At 54.5% G+C, this 18,770-nt stretch overlaps 1 protein-coding gene across 1 annotated transcript in view; it reads right to left on the bottom strand.

The window, feature by feature from the left end:
• The window catches only part of GLI2 (GLI family zinc finger 2), a 267,022-nt gene that overhangs the window by 14,931 nt on the left and 233,321 nt on the right, over positions 1 to 18,770 (bottom strand). Inside the window, 3 exon segments of the mRNA XM_070389163.1 lie at positions 2,743 to 2,865; positions 4,488 to 4,701; positions 6,384 to 6,585. Coding sequence (XP_070245264.1) covers positions 2,743 to 2,865; positions 4,488 to 4,701; positions 6,384 to 6,585 — 539 coding nt within the window.

Genomic DNA, 18,770 nt, shown 5'->3' on the forward strand with positions numbered 1-18,770 from the left:
TCCGGGGAGAGCTGGGGTGGGCCCCACAGGCTGGGATGGGGCATTTGTATTCACAGGATGTATATGAACAGGGTCGGCTCTTCTTTGGAGGCAAGAGGAAACTCCACACACATTGGCCTGGCCTTATCCTTGTACTGTCCCCTCCTCCCAGGGTCATACATGGCACCCAGAGTACTCTCCCAGAATCGGCTTCCCTGCAACAAGCCTAAAATGTGGGTGTTTGTATGCTGCTACCACAGCCAGGCACCCTAACATTCAAGTGGAGGCTGACCGTTCCCTCCAGAACACAGTGCATTTGTGGTCTGGGTTCATGTTTCTGGCCACGCTGGAGCCCCCGTGTGCCCATTTCAGGGGGAAGGAAAGGCCCCTAAGGTGCGCCTTCCTCTGATTATAGGCATCAAAGCTCCTTTCAAAGAGGACAAAGCCTTTTCCTCTCGAAGCAGCAACAGACCAAGAGTAAACCCCACAAGGTTGCCCCCATCCCAGCCGATGCTAACAGAGCTCGTGGGGGGTGGGGGCAGCCTCAAAGCAGGGAGCCCGGGACAATCTGAGTGGTTCCAGGAGAGGGCCTGGGGAGAGGCACAGATGGCCAGTTTGGGAGGCAGGCCTGGCGAAGCCCCCCAGAGTGGGCCGAGGCCTCCCCAGGACCCCCTGGCCTATGGGGCAGGCTCAGGGCAAAGCCAGGCAAAGGGGCAGATGTTAAGGGACCTGTTTCACTTGCAAACTATTTCCAAAATGGCAGGAATGTTCTGTCTTTCAAAAGAGCCTCCAGGGAAAGCATTCATAACTCAGGCTGAGTGGTGGGGGGAAGACACCCTCTCCCCACAGACAGGCACCCCAGCCCCTAGCAGGCTCCAGAGACTCAATGAATTGGAGGCTGCAGCCCCCACCTCAGCCTCCCTCCAGAAGCCGAGTGCATTTCTAGGGGCAGAAACCAGCCCCGTGACCCTCCCATGGCTGATGCAGACTCGCACCCAGGATTGGCTTTCCAAAATGCTGCAAGGGCTCCTCCAAGAGGCGGGTTCTAGGTGTCATTTCCCAGAGCACCTTACAATCAATGTTTGCGTTCTGGAAAATGATGACATGTTGTTCAGTAAGTCCCCAGGCAGCAGCACTCAGCCCACCTTAAAAGGAGGGGCAGGAACATTCTGTCCCGAATGTCTAGCAATGGGCAGGGCCTCTGAACACCTCTGCACTTCCAGAAAAACTGGAGATAACCTTATTACTCCTCAAGCTGCCTGATCTGCTTATTTCGGAAAAGGTGTGAAAAAGCTGCCAGGTGGACCTGAGCGGAGGACGGACAAGAAGGGGGGCAGGTCTCCAGATTCAGCGGGGTGGCATCCTAGCCCAGGAGTCTGAGGGCTGAAGCCCAGGAGGGACTTGTTCTGTTCTGCCAAAAGAAAGAGCCCATCCACCTTGCAAGTGAGTCAGGGAGCAAAGGACCCTGTCAGGTCAGTGAATCAGGACCCTGAGTGACATGGTGACAGCCTCCTGGTGATAAACGCCTGTCCTTTCTTGACATGAGGTGGGAGCCGAGCTGGGCAGGAGGGAGGGCTCTGTGTGCCAGCCCCCACCCCACCCCCCGACACCGGGTGAATGAGGAAGGGCAGCAGGCTCCCCGGGGCTGAGCGCCCTTGCCTGCACTGCGCCCCCATGCCCCGCAGTCCTGTCCCCGAAGCTCCAGCGCATTTATCTCCCTTGGATGCGTGCTGTCCTCATCAATTTCAACGGCCCCCAATGATGGCCGGCCGCGTGGAGACCATGCATCACGCGGAGATGCTTTGGCGTCAGTGAAGGGAAAAGAATTTGTCACCAACCCCTGTGTTTGCCTGACAATAACAGAACCCAATATTTCATAAAAATTAAGTGCCCGGAGCATGCCTGATGGCTTACAGGTTTGATAAAGGATGGTCCGGCAGATGTAGGGAAGATGGGGACCAGAGGCCCCCAGGACGCTCGGTGTCAAAGCTGCTGATTCTGCAGTAATGGGTGGAGGTACCATGAGAGGTGGCCCTGGAGCTCAGTATACACACTGACCCTCCCAGGAGCTGGGGCTGCATGCCTGCCAGCCTGATGTTGGAACAAGTGGCAGGATCTCCAGGAACCTCAGAGGCCCATTATGGGCCTCAGGTGGCTCTGTTCCTCTCCTTCCCACCAGGACCTGTCCCCTCTCCCCTCCTGCACACTGGAACACTCACTCCCTCAGCTTGGCACTGAGTCCTTAGAAAACCTTATCTCCCAGCTACTGCACACCAGGCCCTGTGCAAACCTGGTGGCGCAGAGCCAAACCAGGCACTGTTCCTAAAGCGCCACCTTTCTAAAGCTGACCAAGCAGCGCAGGAGACAAAGTGACCCAGAAGCTGGCAGGGTGGGGGGAGCCTCTGGACGGATGTGACTCCTACTGTCCAGGGGATAAGGTGGGGGACAGATTTCCAGAGAGAGGGAGCAAGGACGGGCCTGAGCTGTTCAGGGGCTGTGAGCGACTCAGTTTACCTGGGGCTTGTGCTGCAGATCCAGCATCCTTGCCTCCCTTCCTTCTTTTGTTCAGTGGGTGCTTGATGAGCACATGGGGTGCAGGGAGCAGGGAAACAGTTCTAGCCCTCCTTGAACTTGCAATGTTCCCTCTCTGGGTCATCCCTTTACTCATTCATTCATGCAAGCTGTCCATCACTCATTCCCAACAGAGTCACGGCCCCTAGGGGACAAGGCTGGAGCCCGGCCCGAGGACAGCTGGCAGGTTACCTGTGTTAGGGTCAGTGGGGAGGCTGGCCGTAGGCCGTCAGCCTCAGTTTTGACCTTGCTGCGCTTGTGAATGATGATGGGGTTGACAGTGCTGCTCACGGCTGACTCGCTGCTCTGCTTGTTCTGAGAGAAGGAAGCACAGAGGGACCCATCACATGCGGGCAGGACCTCCCAAGTTTTCCTGGGGCTTTACCTCTGGGACCATCTGTGTCAACATTTGTGACTGCAGTTTCAGAAACACTCCACTCTACACCCCAGCTCAGTCCTCAGGCCAGGGATACAGCCAGGAGAGCCCAGAGCTTGGCCCATCAGCGCCCTCCTCCCCACCATATAGCCCCCACCCCACAGAGATGGAGCAGGAGACCCTCTCTTTGAGAAATGCTGGGGACCCCCACTCCTGACTCAGTGGCCTCAACTTCTCAGCCCTCCAAGTCAGGGGCAACTCTGGGTTTGAGGACGATAGGGCCTGGCCACTCAGGCCCTATCAGGGCCTGAAGAGCAGGACAGAAGAGCGTGGTTCCTTGGGACAAGCAGGTTAGAGCTACAGTGTCAGTTGTTCAATTGCTCAGTCGTGTCTGACTCTTTGTGAACCCATGGACTGCAGCACGCCAGGCCTCCCTGTCTTATACCATCTCCTGGAGTTTGCTCAAACTCATGTCTATTGAGTCGGTGATGCCATCCAACCATCTCATCCTCTGTCGTTCCCTTATCCTCCTGCCTTCAATCTTTCCCACTATCAGGGTCTTCCAGTGAGTCAGCTCTTCGCATCAGGTGGCCAAAGTATTGGAGCTTCAGCTTCCGCATCAGTCCTTCCAATGAATATTCAGGGTTGATCTCCTTTAGGATTTACTGGTTTGATCTCCTGGCTGTCCAAGGGACTTTCAAGAGTCTTCTCCAGCACCACAGTTCAAGTGTCAGGGGGTGTGACAAAAGCTGACAGCCACCATCTGGGGGAGGTGCTGGGTGGCTGGCTGGAGCCCTGGGGAGAGCTGCTCCTTAACTGAGTGGCCTGTGCTTCACCTCAAGAACTGTCATCATGGGTGCTAACCAGGATCCAGGTGGACCCAGGTACAGTGACTTAATATGGGTGGCAGGCCCTACTCTGCAGGGGCGTCAGCTCAGGCTGAAAGAGCTTTCGGGCAAATCAGGGTTCAAAACACTGTCTGATTCCGAGGCCTGTGCCCTTCTCGCTGTCTCATACTGTCTCCATGACTCCAGTTACATCTCCTCATCTGCAAAAAAGGACCTCGTTCATTCATCAAATGCTCATGGCACCAAGTGTGTGCCAGGTACTGTGTGAGTGGGCCCAGGCCTGTCCAAGGACCATTGGGAAAGTCAAATAAGATGGCTCTCATGCTCTAAAACTAAGCTGCATGGTATTAGCCATGACTCCATCTGTTTCATCCATGTTACGTGCTATGTATGAAGCCCCTGTATGATGCCTGACTCTGAATCCTAGAGTTTCTCCATTTGCTCATTAGTCTTATTAGATAGGTGGCCAAAAAACTGAGGCTGGGCTCTTGCCCACAGGGAGTGAGGGCAGTGTGAAGCCCCAGTCTGGGTCTCCTGACCAGGCATCGAGCCCAAGGCCCATTTGATCACGTGGTCTCTGCCCAGAGGTATCCTGCCAGTCAGACCTGTGCCCAGAGTCCTTCCACAAGTTCTTGGCATGAGATGGCCACAATCGGCCTTCCCTGGGTTCATAGGAGTAGCTGGTGGCCCCCCTGCTCCCTGCACCCACCTACCTGATTGGCGTCACTCAGACAGTTGCTGCTGCTACTGAGCTGGGTGGGTGTGGCATTGATGGAGGTGAAGGCCACTGGCTGCTGGGCCAGGAAGGTGGGCGAGGGCTGGATCAGGGGTGGCGTGTGTCCGAAGGCTGAGCCCAGGCCCCTCTGCTGGCTCAGGATCTGCTGGTAGGCCACGGGGTTGATGGGGTGGGGGAAGGTGAAGGCTGGGCTGCAGAGAAGGGCAGACAAGGTTGAAGGAGTGGGGTTGGGGTGGGGTGGGGAGCATGGTTCTGTGAGGCTTACATGTCCTGGGCAGACAGGACCCTGCCCAGAGATCAGGATGGTCAAGTTGTTGACCTCTCCCCATTACTATGACTTTACCTCATTCAAGCACCAGCTGCGGCTCCCCACCGCCTGCTGTCTCAGGCGTCCTCCTCTGTGCTAGACACTAGGCCCTGCCCCAGGATGCAGCCTTCTGCCCTGGCAAGTCCCTCCCCACATCCTGGCCCTTCACTGCTCTGATGCCTGAGATGCATCCCTGCATCACTGATGCCCCTGAACTATTTGAACCCATTTTGACCTCTGATGTCTGTTCTAATGCCCCCTCGTCCAGGAAGTGCACCCTGAGGCCTCTGTTCACATTCTCCTCTTTTCTTGAACTCCTACTGCACTTCTGAGCTCTACCAGGTGATCTGCCTATGAACCCACCAGTCTTTACAGAATGGATCTATCCCAGATCTATCAAGGGAGAAATGGTACCCTCTGAGGCTAAGTCATAGACGATGCTGTGGCTTCCTCCTTGCTCTCTGTGGGATCACTTCCCCTGGGCGCTGGAGGAAGGGGAGCTGGCTGCCATGCTGTGAGTATGCTCAAGCAGCATGTGGGGGGGCTCCTGTGAAGAGGAACTGAAGCTTGAGCCAACAGCCCTGAGGGTGAGCCATCCTGGAAACAGATGCCCAGAGGCAGGTGAGTCTCACTGGCTGACATCTTGACTGCAACCTCCTGAGACCTGAGGCTAAGCCAGTCTCATACTCCTAACCTTCAGAAACGGTACAAGATGGTAAATGTTTATTGTTGTTTGAAACTGCTTCCAAACTGTTTTTTTGTTTCTGTTTGTTCTGTCATGCACCAAAAGATAACAGATGCAGTCATTATCCTTCCTCGTCCTGGTCCTTCGGCTGAGCTCTCCTGACATTTCTATCTGCCCCCCATGCCCTCTTTCTGGAGGGCCATGGGAAGGTCGTGGGTTTCAGTCAGGTTGGCTGGAGTCTGAGTTCTCTCAAAAGCCGAGGGCTGCACAGAGGGGACAGGGTAGGCAGTGTTGAGGAGGTTTGGGTGTGCCATGCTGTGACCCGGGAGGGAGGCCTCTGCCAGCCCAGACATGTGAGGGCCAAGTCAGTATGGTACTTCCAGTGCTGGTCAGGGACACCTGCTGAAATATTAGCAAAGTCAGCCTTGGACTTTATGGTGGAATCTTTCATAACAGGCTCGGTAAGGGTAACTAATCACATCAGAAATTGTTTGGTGGGTGAAAAACAGGCTCACGAAGATGTACCCAAATGTTGGCACATTTCAATATCATCCCTAATGGTTTTGAATTCATGGAATAGTTGCAAGTCGGCTGACTTATAGCAAGTCCTATGAACAATAAGGTGCTACTGGATAGCACAGGGAACTATATTCAATATCTGGGATAAAACATCATGGAAAAGAATATGAAAAAGAATATCTGTTTAACTGAGTCATTTTGCTGTACAGCAGAAACTAACACGACATTGCAAATCAACTATACTTTAACAAATTAAAAAATAATACAAGTCTTGTCTTTCTCCTGGGATCGCCTGTGCAGACCCGCCCCTCTGGGCCCCCGCCCGGCTTCCATTCCCGCCCCACCTCTTGGCCCAGGCTCACCTGAGGGCACCGGCTGACAGGTGTCCGTAGGAGCCGCTGGCAGCCGAGCTGCTGCGGGAGTTGTTGATGTAGGCCACCAGCGAGTTGGGCGAGGTCCGGATCATGCGCTGGAGGTCAAGGCTGGCGTCTGAGAGCGGGGAGATGGACAGCGCCCGCTTGCGGCTCAGGCGGGGTGTCACCCGGGGGCTGGAGAAACGTGACACTGCGGAACATCCAAGCCAAGCCGCATGAGCGTGATGGCGCTCACAGAGGGGACGAGACAGAGGGACGGGACTCGGGGGAAGGGGACCGGTCTGATGGGACTGCAGCTCTGCCCCTGTCCAGCTGGGGGCTCTGGGGCATGGGCCTCTCTCAATCTCAAGTTTGCTCTTCTGCAGGATGGATCTGTCCACACCTGGTGTGCCGAGGAGCTGTGTTCGTGCCTCTCCTGTTAGACACACAGAGGCTGGGACTGCATGCAGCAACGCTTAAAGGCACGACAGCCAAGGAACAAACCGTAGGTGAGCTGCCTGGTGGCCTCTCATAAAGGGAACCCACCTGAGAAGCCAGCATCAGGCCAAGAAGCAGGGCCCAGCAGCCACTCTGCCCCTTCCCGACCCTCCCCACGGGTAGCCCACCTCCCTGGCTTCTCACAGACGGCTTAGAGTTGTACACCCTATCCGACTGCCCATGAATACTCTCTCCCCTCCCCTGTACGTATGCACACAACTGTGGGGAGGGAGGAGCACCTGCCCCAGCAGGGCTCCCTGTTCCCACAGGCTCCTGCTTACAGACTCTCCTCTGCCGTTCAGGGTCCTGTTCTCCCCTCTGGACACACAGAGGCCTCGAAATGTTTTGACACCATCTCTGGACAACGACCCACCTTCCAAGGTTTCCAACTTCTCCAGACCCTCCCTGGGCCTATTCCCTCACTGTAAAGGTTAGGCTCCACCTAACTGTAGAGCGAATCACATGATGTGTGAGGCATGCCTGGCACAGGGGCATGCTGTACCCCTGCCTACACCCTTCCCTCCAGTGGCATTCAGGCTCATTTGGGCTGGAGGGGTTGCCTGTGAACAAGAGCAGCGGCTGCTGGACCCCAGCCTCTGATGCACATGGCCTGGCCCAACCCACTCCCATGCCTGGGCTCGCGATGCCTTCCTCCCTCTGCCTGTTCAGACCCTGTAGGTCCCTGCTCCAGGAAGACGTAGGCTGTCCTGGCTGCAGGGTCAGCATATCAGTGTGCCACACCACCACCACTGCAGGAGCACTGGGGGCAGGAGTGAACCCTGAGACCCTCTGAACGCCCATCCCCAGGACTAGATGGCCCCCTAGAAAGCCCACAGCCACCAAGTGAAGAAGCCTCAGCTGAACCGCTGCTCCACTGTCTCCTGCCCTGGGGGGCGACCACGCCTGGCTCTCCCCCAACACTTATCCTTGGCTGGCAAATCTGGGAAATCCCTTTACTGCTGGGCCCCGAGGAGAAACACCTCTCTGAGGCTGTGGAGAGGACAGAGGAGGCCCTGGAATCCCCCGGCTGCAAGGGGATTCTGGTATTTTCTCTCCTGTCTCCCTTATGGATAGGGATGCTGGGTCCAAGACCAATGGCCTGGGGTGGGGTGAGGGCTGGTACCCTGTATGTTATGTGTGTACAAGTCAGCTGCATGGCTTGGGGCAAACTGTTAAGCTGTACAAGACTGGAATGTTCCTCCATGTCCTTAGTATAAAATGGGAACCCTTTCAGCACTGGGGTCATCAGGCTGCAATGGGATGACAGATGCTGAGATGGCCTGGGTACTCCGAAATACTCCACAGTTGCAGCACGCATGTAACTGTAGACTTTGTTTTCAACCAGAAGGATGAAGCCCTTGTAGCACATCTTTGTTTTTGTCTGTGTATTCTGTTGGCTTCTGAGAACTGGGGCTTGTTTATCTTTTAGGAAGCAGGGCTATGCTGGGTACACAGAAGGTACTCCATAGATGCTGTGGGGGACACTGCCTCGCAGAGGGGCCCAGGAGCATGGCTGGCACCCAGGCCAGCAGGTGACACGCTCAGACCATGTCACCATCTTTCTCTTGCGGTGGGAAGGATCCCAGGAACAGAAGGTCAGCCTGACGGAGCCTGGGCTGTGCCCACCCATCTGAACAATCATTCTGGACCAAGAACAGACACATCCTGGCCTGTCAGCAACTAGAGACGGTGTGTATCCATTTGGTGTGGTGTTTGGATAAATGCCTGCTTCTGGATTTTGGTGTGATGTATAACCCAGTGATGGCCACCAATTAGGACATTCAGACCTACTGTTGCAATTAACAGCCACAACTGTCCCCCAAGAGTGTCCCCCGGAAGTTGGTAATGGACAGGGAAGCCTGGCATGCTGCAGTCCATGGGGCCACAAAGAGTCAGACATGACTGAGCGACTGAAGTGAACGGTCCCCCGAGACGCAAACCCAGCTGTGCAAATAAGAAACTGAGTTTGGGGAGGTTAGAGACTTGCTCAAGGGCAGGATTCGGACCCAGGTCCAGAGGAGCCCTGATGCGTGGCTTTTCTGGGTCCTCAGTGTCCACCTTCAGAGAGGTGGGGAGGGGCAGGGCCAGCAAGATCCCACCACAAACTGCTTTCCATTCCCCACTTTAAGCAGCTCTGACAGTGAGCTTTCTGACGGCAGTTGCCCACCTGGCCTCCTGCATCTGCAGGGCAGCAGCCCTAGTTCAGCCCACACAGCCCCACTCCTGCAGGGCTGGGCCTTGTGGGCATCTGCCACCCATACAGCAGCAGAGTTGGGGAGTGGGAGCCGGCCTGACCCCTCCTCATCTCCCTCACAACTGAGTCTCTGCTGAAGCCCTCCACATGCCCCCTTTCCCTCGACTTCCACCAGTCCAGCCCACCAATTGCCTAGGGTATCCCGGGGCCCTTAACTAACTGCCGTCCAATCCACATTCCTCACTATGGCCAAACCAGATCACATCCTTGTATCTGCCCAACTCAAACCTTTCCAGAGCTCCCACTGCTGTTATGAAAAAGGCACAAGTCCTCAGTGTTGCTTACACAGTGGCCCTGTGGGTGCCACTGCCTGCCTCCCTCGCCAGCCTCCTCCTGTCCCTGGCACAGTGCCTTTGCATGTACTATTTCCTCTGTCTGTAGTGCTCTGTCCTCAGCAGGGTCATCACTTTCCCCAGGAAAACGTCACTGACCTCCTGGAGTTGGGCTGCCCTCCCCCCTGCCCGGATGATCTCAGGGCACCCCAGTCCCTTCTGAGGGAGTTTGAACCCTCTTGTGTATGTCTGGTTGCTCCTGTTCCTCCTGCCTCCATGAATCAGGGACAAGGGCTCCCTGCTCACCATTGAATCCCAACACTGGGATCAGCAGATTCTGTGGTTAGCTCAGTGGAGATGCTAAACACTGGGCATGGGGCAGAGGCCTGGTGTGTCAAGGGAGAACTGTTCAAAGTCAGTATTTACTGAGTGCCCGAGGGTGTCTGTGACTTCTAAGCATTTTAAAGTATAAAGCAGTTTAATCTTCACAACTGTCCCATAGGGAAGGGACTATTATGAGCCACATTTTACAAAGGACAAGACAAGAAGTTTGCCCAAGGTCTCACAGCCAGGGGAAGTAGAGAATGATTGAAAAGCAGGACACCAGAACCATCACCACACTGCTTCTACCCAGGTGGTGAGGGCAGATAACCAGGGCTGGTTTTCAGGGGCTTGGGGGCCCTAGGTGGAGACACACACCCACAGCAATGGGTGCACACAGACAGACTGATGTGTAGTGGCTGTCCTGGTGCATGACTTAGCCTCTCGAGCCTCTCTATGCTCATCTGTACAATGGGTGCAGTGCAGTAGGTTTGCCCTGACGACTCAGGGACAGCACCATGGACAGTGCCTCAAATCCAGTAGCGCTTCCAAAATAAAGCTGAATTAATATGGCTTCCTTCAGAGTAGGCAATGGCACCCCACTCCAGTACTCTTGCCTGGAAAATCCCATGGATGGAGGAGCCTGGTGGGCTGCCGTCTATGGGGTCGTACAGAGTCAGACACGACTGAAGTGACTTAGCAGCAGCAGCAATATGGCTTCTTTAGGGGCAAGAAGGACTCTTTTGGTGAGCAAGGTGAGCTTAGAGCTAATAATGGAATAAAGTACAGCAAATCTAGGGAATTCCCTGTCGGGCCAGTGGTTAGGACTCCATGCTTCCCCTGCACGGGTTTGATCCCTGGTTGGGGAACTAAGATCCTGCATCCCTGGGCAGCCTTAAAAAAAAGACAGCAGATCTAGAGAGAAATGACTGGGCCACACAGGAGGACATCTGTCCCTAAACACTCATCCATCCATCTGGGCATCCTCTAAGCGTCTTAATTCTTATTTACTGGGTTCATTCCTTGTTCATGATCACTTTAAAGGCAACTCTAAGCAAGATGTAAAAGTGAATCTTTCAAAAGACTTCTATTACTTATGAACTGAGTGGCAAATGGGAAAATACATGGGCAGGGTGAGATGTAATATCACACAAATTAAGAAATACACACATCTTTGTAATATGTTAAAAACAACAAAAAAAAAGATTTTGCTACTAATATTTGGATTCCCACCCTCATGAGCGCCCCTAACAAGAGGAAACAGGCCAAATCTGACAGTGATATTCATCTCTGTTATTCCCACCCCTCAAGGGAAATATGTTTATTAATGTGCCTCTTCCCTTGATAAATTACTAAATAGAAAGAAAAGCCTGGCACTCATTTCCCGTGGCTTCTCCTGTGATTTATGACTGGGATTGGTGGAGTCGTCACGTCCATTCATCTGTGGATGCCCCCGTTCTGATAGCCAACAGCCACTGGGTGACCAGCCACCTGCCTGCTCTCACCTGGGCGAACGCCAGATGCTACCCACTCCTGTCATCACCTGCATCTGGACCACGTTTAATCCATTAGTCCTTTCTTTTGTTCATTTGGTGTTAGTTCAAGCACCCATCAGACCCTTGCACAGCAGCTTGCCCAGCACAGGCCTGGACACTGTGGGGGCTGCAAGCAAGGATGCTCGGCCTCGTCTCCTGGATCTCAGGATCCCAGTGAGAGGGCACAATGGTACCTGCAGCTCCAGGCAGGATTCGACAGATACCACCTAAGCAGGGTGAGCCCAGGCAACCCTGGAGTGCTTGCAGGGGTGGGAGGGGGAGTGTGGCTTTTCCTGGGGCAGCTGGGATCAGCAGGAGATGTAAAATCAGACCCTGGACCTAGGAAGACCCAGTTTCTGTCCCTGTCTACAGGCTCTGAGCTGGGTGTCAGAAATGGGAAATCTCATGGACAGAGGAGCCTGGCGGGCTACAGTCCATGCGGTTGCAAAGAGAGCTGGACACGACTGAGCGACTGAGCACATGTGCAGCCTCATGTCAGGGCTTCTGAACTCTTACCCCCTGCTCAGGGAGCATTCTTGCATGGCCCAGCCCCTCACTCAGATCATTTCTGGATTCACTGCGGAGATGTTCTAAGGAAATATAGCTTGAGGACCTTAACCTGCCCCAAACTTAGCTGTCCACAAACCTTCTTGTGGGGGAGTAAAAAGCACCAAGGTTTGGGAGCCCAGAGGTGTGAGACTGAGGGTATTTCCTGGATCTATGATAGAGATAAAAGAAATGTAGGGCTCTGGGCCTGAGGCTCCTCATCTGGACAGTGACTTCCTAACACTTTTATCATGAGACTGTTTCTGCAGCTCTACCAGATGACCCGGACACACCATCCAGCCTGAGCCTGCACTCAGCACCCTGCCCCTGGTCTCCCTCCTGTTGGCGGGCTGGGCACAGAGGCCCCACCCAAATGAGGCCTCTATCAGTCCCTCCATTACCTCCTCTGCCTCTCTGTGGTGTGATCAATGTAATTGGTTTCTGAAACCTCCCCGGACCTGCCAGCAGCATAAAGAACGGGCGTCAGAACGGAGGTGACATCCGATTCAAATTAGTGTCAATATGACGATAAAATATACGGCTCAGAGGAAATATGGGCTGTAAACAGACAACATTTCAATCGGAAACATTTCAATCTTCTCAATGTGGTGAGGGTGGGAGGGGGTGGGATTGCGGCTGCTGCCAGCCTGCCGTTAAATCACCGATACTCAACAGCATCACATGAGAAAATTCCATCTTAAGGCCCCGGTGACAACCAGTGACTTCCCCGCTCTCTAGAGAACCACTAGGCAGAATGATAACCTTGGATTCCCTGACTGGTTATCTATTAACTTCCAAAGGCACATCACTCCACAGCTTCCGGCTATAAATCAGCCTTCTTAAAGAATGGGGCAATGGTCCTTCATCGACCACCTGGAGGCTCCAGCAGAGGGCGGGGGGCTTCCTCAGGCAATGCCCCTGTCCTGCCCACAGCCTGGCCCCGTGCTCTGGAGGGCAGAGAGAGGGCTTGGCTTTTCCATTCAATAAGTACCTACCACCTCCAGCCTCACTGCTAAGACTGGGGCATCTCCCTCAGCCTAGGACACACACACAACCCAAAGGAGACCATTTTAGGCTTGACAGATACACAGATGGGGACCTCTTCCACAGATATCAATGGGTTTCTCATTTCATGAAAAAATAAACATCTATGTTAAGACAAGTCTGTTAAAAATTTAATATTAAATAAATAACTGTGCAGATGGTACTTGGCTAAAGTAGATTGTGGTTGGTTTGCCGCTGGGTGGACTGGGGACACTCTCTGCTGATGTGGCCCTGGGTGGCCTTCCTGACACCCTCTCTGCAGGCCTCCTCTCAGTCAGGTGGGTGGACCTGATCTCGCCTTAGCTCGACAGTTGATGCCTCTGGAAATTCTCTCCCCCATAGTTCTGCCTCCTCTTGCAACATGAAGGGAAGGAGCTGAGGAAGGAGACTGGGGAGGTGGGGCGGCCTCAGGACAGGTATTCTTTGTCCCGACAAGGAGCTTCCTCAGAACAGCCCCACTGGACGGTGAGCACAAGGGCAGGGCTTGGCATGCTGCATCCCGAGCACCTAGCACCATGCCTGGCACATAGTAGGTGCTCAGTAAGTATCCTCAGAATGAATGAGGAGAGTGAATGAGTGTGTGTGTGGTGGGGGTATGGCAGGTATATGTGGTGTGTGTCTTGTGGGGATGTGCGGTACAGTGTGTGTGTGCGTGTGTGTGTGTGGTGGGGTATGGTGTGTGTGTGTATGGTGTCTGTGTGTGATGTGTGCATGTGTAGTGGGGATGTGGCATGTGTGGGTGTAGGGTGGGTGTGTGTTGAGGGGGGCGTATGGTATGTGCATATGTGTCTGTGGTGTGTGTGTATGTGTGGTAGGGGTATGGTGTGTGTATATAGTGTGTGTGTGTGGTAGGGGTATGGTGTGTGTGTTTGTGTGGTGTGTGCATGTAGTGGGGATGTAGCATGTGTGAGTGCAGGGTGTGTGTGTGTGTGGTGGGGGCATGGTATGTGCTTATGTGTGTGTTTGTGGTGTGTGTGTGTGTGTGTGGTAGGGGTATGGTGTGTGTGTGTGTGTGTGGTGTGTGCATGTAGTGGGGATGTAGCATGTGTGGGTGCAGGGTGTGTGTATGGAGAGGCATGGTGTGTGTGTGTGTGTGTGGTGGGGGTATGGTGTGTTTATATGGTGTGTGTGTGTAGTAGGGGTATGGTGTGTGTATATGGTGTGTGTGTGTGGTGTGTGCATGTAGTGGGGATGTGGCATGTGTTGGTGCAGGGCGTGTGTGTGTGTGTGTGTGTGTGTGTATGGTGGGGGTCTGGTGTGTATATATGGTGTGTGTGTGTGGTGTGTGCATGTAGTGGGGATGTGGCATGTGTTGGTGCAGGGCGTGTGTGTGTGTGTGTGTGTGTGTGTATGGTGGGGGTCTGGTGTGTATATATGGTGTGTGTGTGTGGTGTGTGCATGTAGTGGGGATGTGGCATGTGTTGGTGCAGGGTGTGTGTATGGAGGGGAATGGAGTGTGTGTGTGTGTGTGTGTGTGTGGTGGGGGTATGGTGTGTATATATAGTGTGTGTGTGGTAGGGGTATGGTGTGTGTATGTGGTGTGTGCATGTAGTGGGGATGTAGCATGTGTGGGTGCAGGGCGTGTGTGTGTGTGTGTGGTGGGGGTCTGGTGTGTGTATATGGTGTGTGTGTGTGGTGTGTGCATGTAGTGGGGATGTAGCATGTGTGGGTGCAGGGTGTGTGTATGGAGAAGCATGGTGTGTGTATATGGTGTGTGTGCATAGTAGGGGTATGGTGTGTGTATATGGTGTGTATGTGTGGTGTGTGCATGTAGTGGGGATGTAGCATGTGTGGGTGCAGGGTGTGCGTATGGAGGGGTATGGTGTGTGTGTGTGTGGTGAGGGTATGGTGTGTGTGGCAGCAGATATGGCATGAGTGCAATATGAGTGTGGATGTGTAAAAGAGAGACAAACACACATACACACAGTCTCCCCGACTCCCCACGAGCTCTCAGGGCCCCCGCACCCACAGGGAGCTCACACGTCACTGTCCTGTGTATGGGGGCAGCTTCCTCATGGGTACACAGGCCCTCAGAGCCTCAGGGCCCCTTCACAGGTGGTCCCCTGAGCCCCACTGCCCTGGCCCCTGGCCGGTACACCTTCCTCTGTGAGAGTCTGAGCACAAGGAAACTTGATTGGAAGAACCACACACCTCCACTGGGTGGACAGAGCATCCTGGGAGCATCTCTCCCCAGATCTGTGCAGCTGGGACCAGCCAGAAACTCTGGAACTGATGGGTTTCCTGGCTCCCACAGTTCACAGGAGTGGGGGTCAGGGACTCCCCAGAGGCAGGTCTGCTCCACCAGGCACAGGCTTGGACCGTGATCACCTGAGTCTCTCAGGGGCCACATGAGCAACACATCTTCGTAGACATGGGCGCTGCACAGAAACGCCTAGAACTTGGAAAAGCGGAAGCAAAGTTCTGGTTGAAACTGGTTTGGAAAAAACAATGTAGGTAACAACAAACACAGGAAATCATAGTACACTTCACGCTGATTTCCTTGGATCCTAACTGATGGGAAACAGGGCAAAGAAACAATCTGTTGCTGAAATCCATCTTGACTCAGGAAAATCACCTGCCATGAGTCAGTGTCTGTTCAGGCCGAGGCTGGAGGTGGTGATGCTCCCCTCTGCGCCCTGAAGCCCATCACACCCTCAAAACTGAGGCAGTGGCAGGACAGCTGTGGGTGTGCCGAGTTCTTTGGGGCAGCTCCCATGCCCACCACTGAGCTCACGAAATCCCTTGCCTCAGATGCTCAGCCCCACTCGCTGTCAAGCAATGAGCGCCCCAGAACAAAGTGGCTGTGTTCCTGTCCAGGCTCCTGCAGACTGACAGCTGCTGGCCTCAGCACGGCTTCTTCCCGACTAAGTGGCATCTTTCTACCCCAGGTTCTTTTGTGGCCGATACTCCCTCCCTCACCCCACAAATACAAGATCCCTGTTCCTTGGCAGCCATGCTCCGGACCTGCAGGGTGTGTGAAGACAGATGTACCAGCCAGGTACAGCTGGTGTACCTGGGTTGGGGGCAGGGGGTCGTCCTGCAGGTGGGCAGAGGGAGGTGCAGAACCCAAGGGGAGCTGATGTGGGTGGTGTCTCAGGAGAAGTGCCAGCTGACCTGAGCCCTGCAACCTCTGCGGGATGGAGCCAGGCCAGCCTGCGGGAGCAGGCACAGAGGCACAAGAGCATGGGGAGTGCAGCAAAGTGTGTAGGTGGGAGGAGACAGGCTGGAGGGAAGGCTGCTCAGGCCACACTGTAAAGTCTGGGCTTGACCCTGAGGGTGATGGGGGCCGGGGAGAGGGGGGGGATACATGATCCAAGGAGGTGGGGGATCAGGTGGAGGGAGCCTGAGTTGAGAGGCGGTGTTGGGAGCTGGTACAGGACTGGGTGGCTGGGGAGCTGACACAACAGACTTGGCAAATGTAGGGTGGGCTGCATGGGGTGGTCTGGTGGGGTGAGCTGGGTGGGGTGACAAGTGGAGGGGAGCCTGGATCTCCAGTGTGCGGCCTGGGCAAGTTCCTGGGTGCTGGGGACCCCAGTGAGCTCATCTTACAGCAGGGATGGGAATTCCAGCCCCAAAAAGGGGCTGAGTGGAGTCACATAGGGAGTATGTGTGAAGTCATGGAACACAGGCAGACCTCACTTAGACGCTCGCACGCGTGCATGCAGCAGGCACTCACATATGCTGACTCAGCCTCTCCTGCCCTCTGGGGACACCTGCCTGACCACACCCCTTGGCCATGGCTTCTTCAGGGTAGGCACCACCTACCCTGAGCCCTTGGAAGGCAGACATCACTTGGGGAACCTTATGTTCAGACAACAGCAGCAACATTTATGCCCTGTATTGTTGGTGTCATCTGGTGTCTAATTGTGATGAGTAACAAGCACCCATGATCTCCCAGGAGCCGGCCTGCTCCCTGTGGGGACACCTGTAGGGCTGTTAAGGGGAGGAGAGAGAAAATCACAGAGGAACGTGTACTCAGGGGGCTGACAGGTGTCACTTCACCTGTTGTTTCATCCAGGACAAGCTCACATCCTGGACAAAACACCATCCTGGGGAAGGCACACGGTGAGATGGACCCAGGGATCAGATGCTGGTTGCATTGCTCGGTCATGCTGTGAGTTCCCTTCAGGGCAGACCGAGGGTGACATGGAACAATGCCCACAGAGCTGGCATTGGGAGGACTGCCACGCTCCTCCCTGGTAGCACTCCTGTGAGGGGAGTGGCAGGGAACCTGGGGGCTCAGAGACCACACGAGGTGGCTCCCGTAAGTGTGAGATGTAATAGAGAGGATGAGACAGGCTGGGACCTAGGACCCTTTGCTGCAGTTCTTGCACCTGGACAAATGTCTCCTCGAGCAACAAAATACAAAGACACTATAAAGGGATTAAAACAAAACAAAACAAAACTGCACACATGTGTAGTAGGAGTGAATTGTGGACAACAAGATACAAAAACAGCAAACACCCAACTGCCACTTCTTAAGGGTCAGGAGCAAAAACCAGGTGTTAGGAGCAAAAGCAAGGTACTGTACATGACCCCTGCACACTGCAACACTTAAAGGGTGGGCAAACCACAAGCCACCCCTTCAGACTGACCCCTGGGCCCACCTTTACCCTCACCCCCAACATGAGGAACTCCCTTGGGGAGTAAGTGAGCAAGGGAATCTGTTACTTGTTCTCGCCACTCCTTACTGCAGCATGGGTCCCAGTAAAACTTTGTTTGAATTTCTTGTCTGGCCTCTGATCAATTTCTATTGACTAAAGAGGCCAGGAACCCTGGTCAGTAACAAGAAAGGGAGGGGAGGGAAGGGACATCCAGAAGGACTTCCTGGAGGAGGTAAGATCTCAGCCAAGCCTTAGGAAGTAAGGGGCTTGGCTTTGCTCCAGCCAATAAGGTGGAGTTGCATTGGCCAGGGGTGGACAGAAGCCCAGAGCAGAGGACTAGAGGATGGGGGTGGGGAGCTGAGGGATGCAGAGCACCCCCTGAGCTCTGTCTGGTCCCATGGGGCTGCTGCAGCCCAGCAGGTCTTCCTGCAGGCCTGTCTGCTCCCTGAAATCAGGACGTGAAGAAGGGCTTGAGGAGGACAAATCTGCAGGAGTCTTGATGTGGTTTCCAGCCCCGCTGCCTGGCCTGTATCCCTGGGTGTCTCTGGGGGGAGCTCCAAGACCAGCAGGTGGAGCAGCACTGGCTGGGGAGGGGATGAGATGTCCTTAGCATTCTACCCCTCCTCCACCCTTTCCCACACAGGGGCCTCCATTTAACCCCAGGGGCTTAAGGTCAGGGTGCAGGTGCCCCTGTGAAAACAGCTGTGAGAGTGCAGAGGGTAGGAGGGGGTCTTAGCATCTAAGGAGGACAAGCCCACTTCATTTCCCCAGGTCACCCAATCCTGCGTCCACACAAACATGTCTGCAGCCTCCTGGCTCAGTCACTGACTACTCCATCCTCCAACTGCTCAGGCTGGAGACCCTGATGTTGTTCTCAAAGCCTTTCTTCCTCCCTTACTCTGCATCCCATCCAGGAACAAATCTTGTGGCTCTTCCTTCAAAATCTATCTGAAACGACCACTTCTCCCAATATCTGCCAGCTGGAACCTCTGCTTCCACCTTGCCCCTAAATCTGTTCTTGACCAGCAGCCAGAATAGGATTTCTTTTAAGAATAAGTCAGGTCTCATTACTCTTCTGTGCAACTTTCTCCAGAGGCCCCATATCACTCTGCTGTGAAAGCCCTGAGCGGCCGGCACAGCCAGCCCCAGAACTCTGGCCATACCCTACAGGCCCTGCACTCACAGGGTACCAGGTCCACTGGCCTCCTGGGCTTTTCTTGATCCCAGCAGGCACAACGCTGCTTCAGGCCCTTTGCATGTGCTGTCTCTCCTGCCTGTACCACTCTTTGGCTTATTTCTGCATGGCTCACCTCTTTCAATTC

The sequence above is a fragment of the Bos mutus genome, chromosome 2 (genome assembly GCF_027580195.1).
Source record: "Bos mutus isolate GX-2022 chromosome 2, NWIPB_WYAK_1.1, whole genome shotgun sequence".
NCBI lineage: Eukaryota > Metazoa > Chordata > Mammalia > Artiodactyla > Bovidae > Bos > Bos mutus.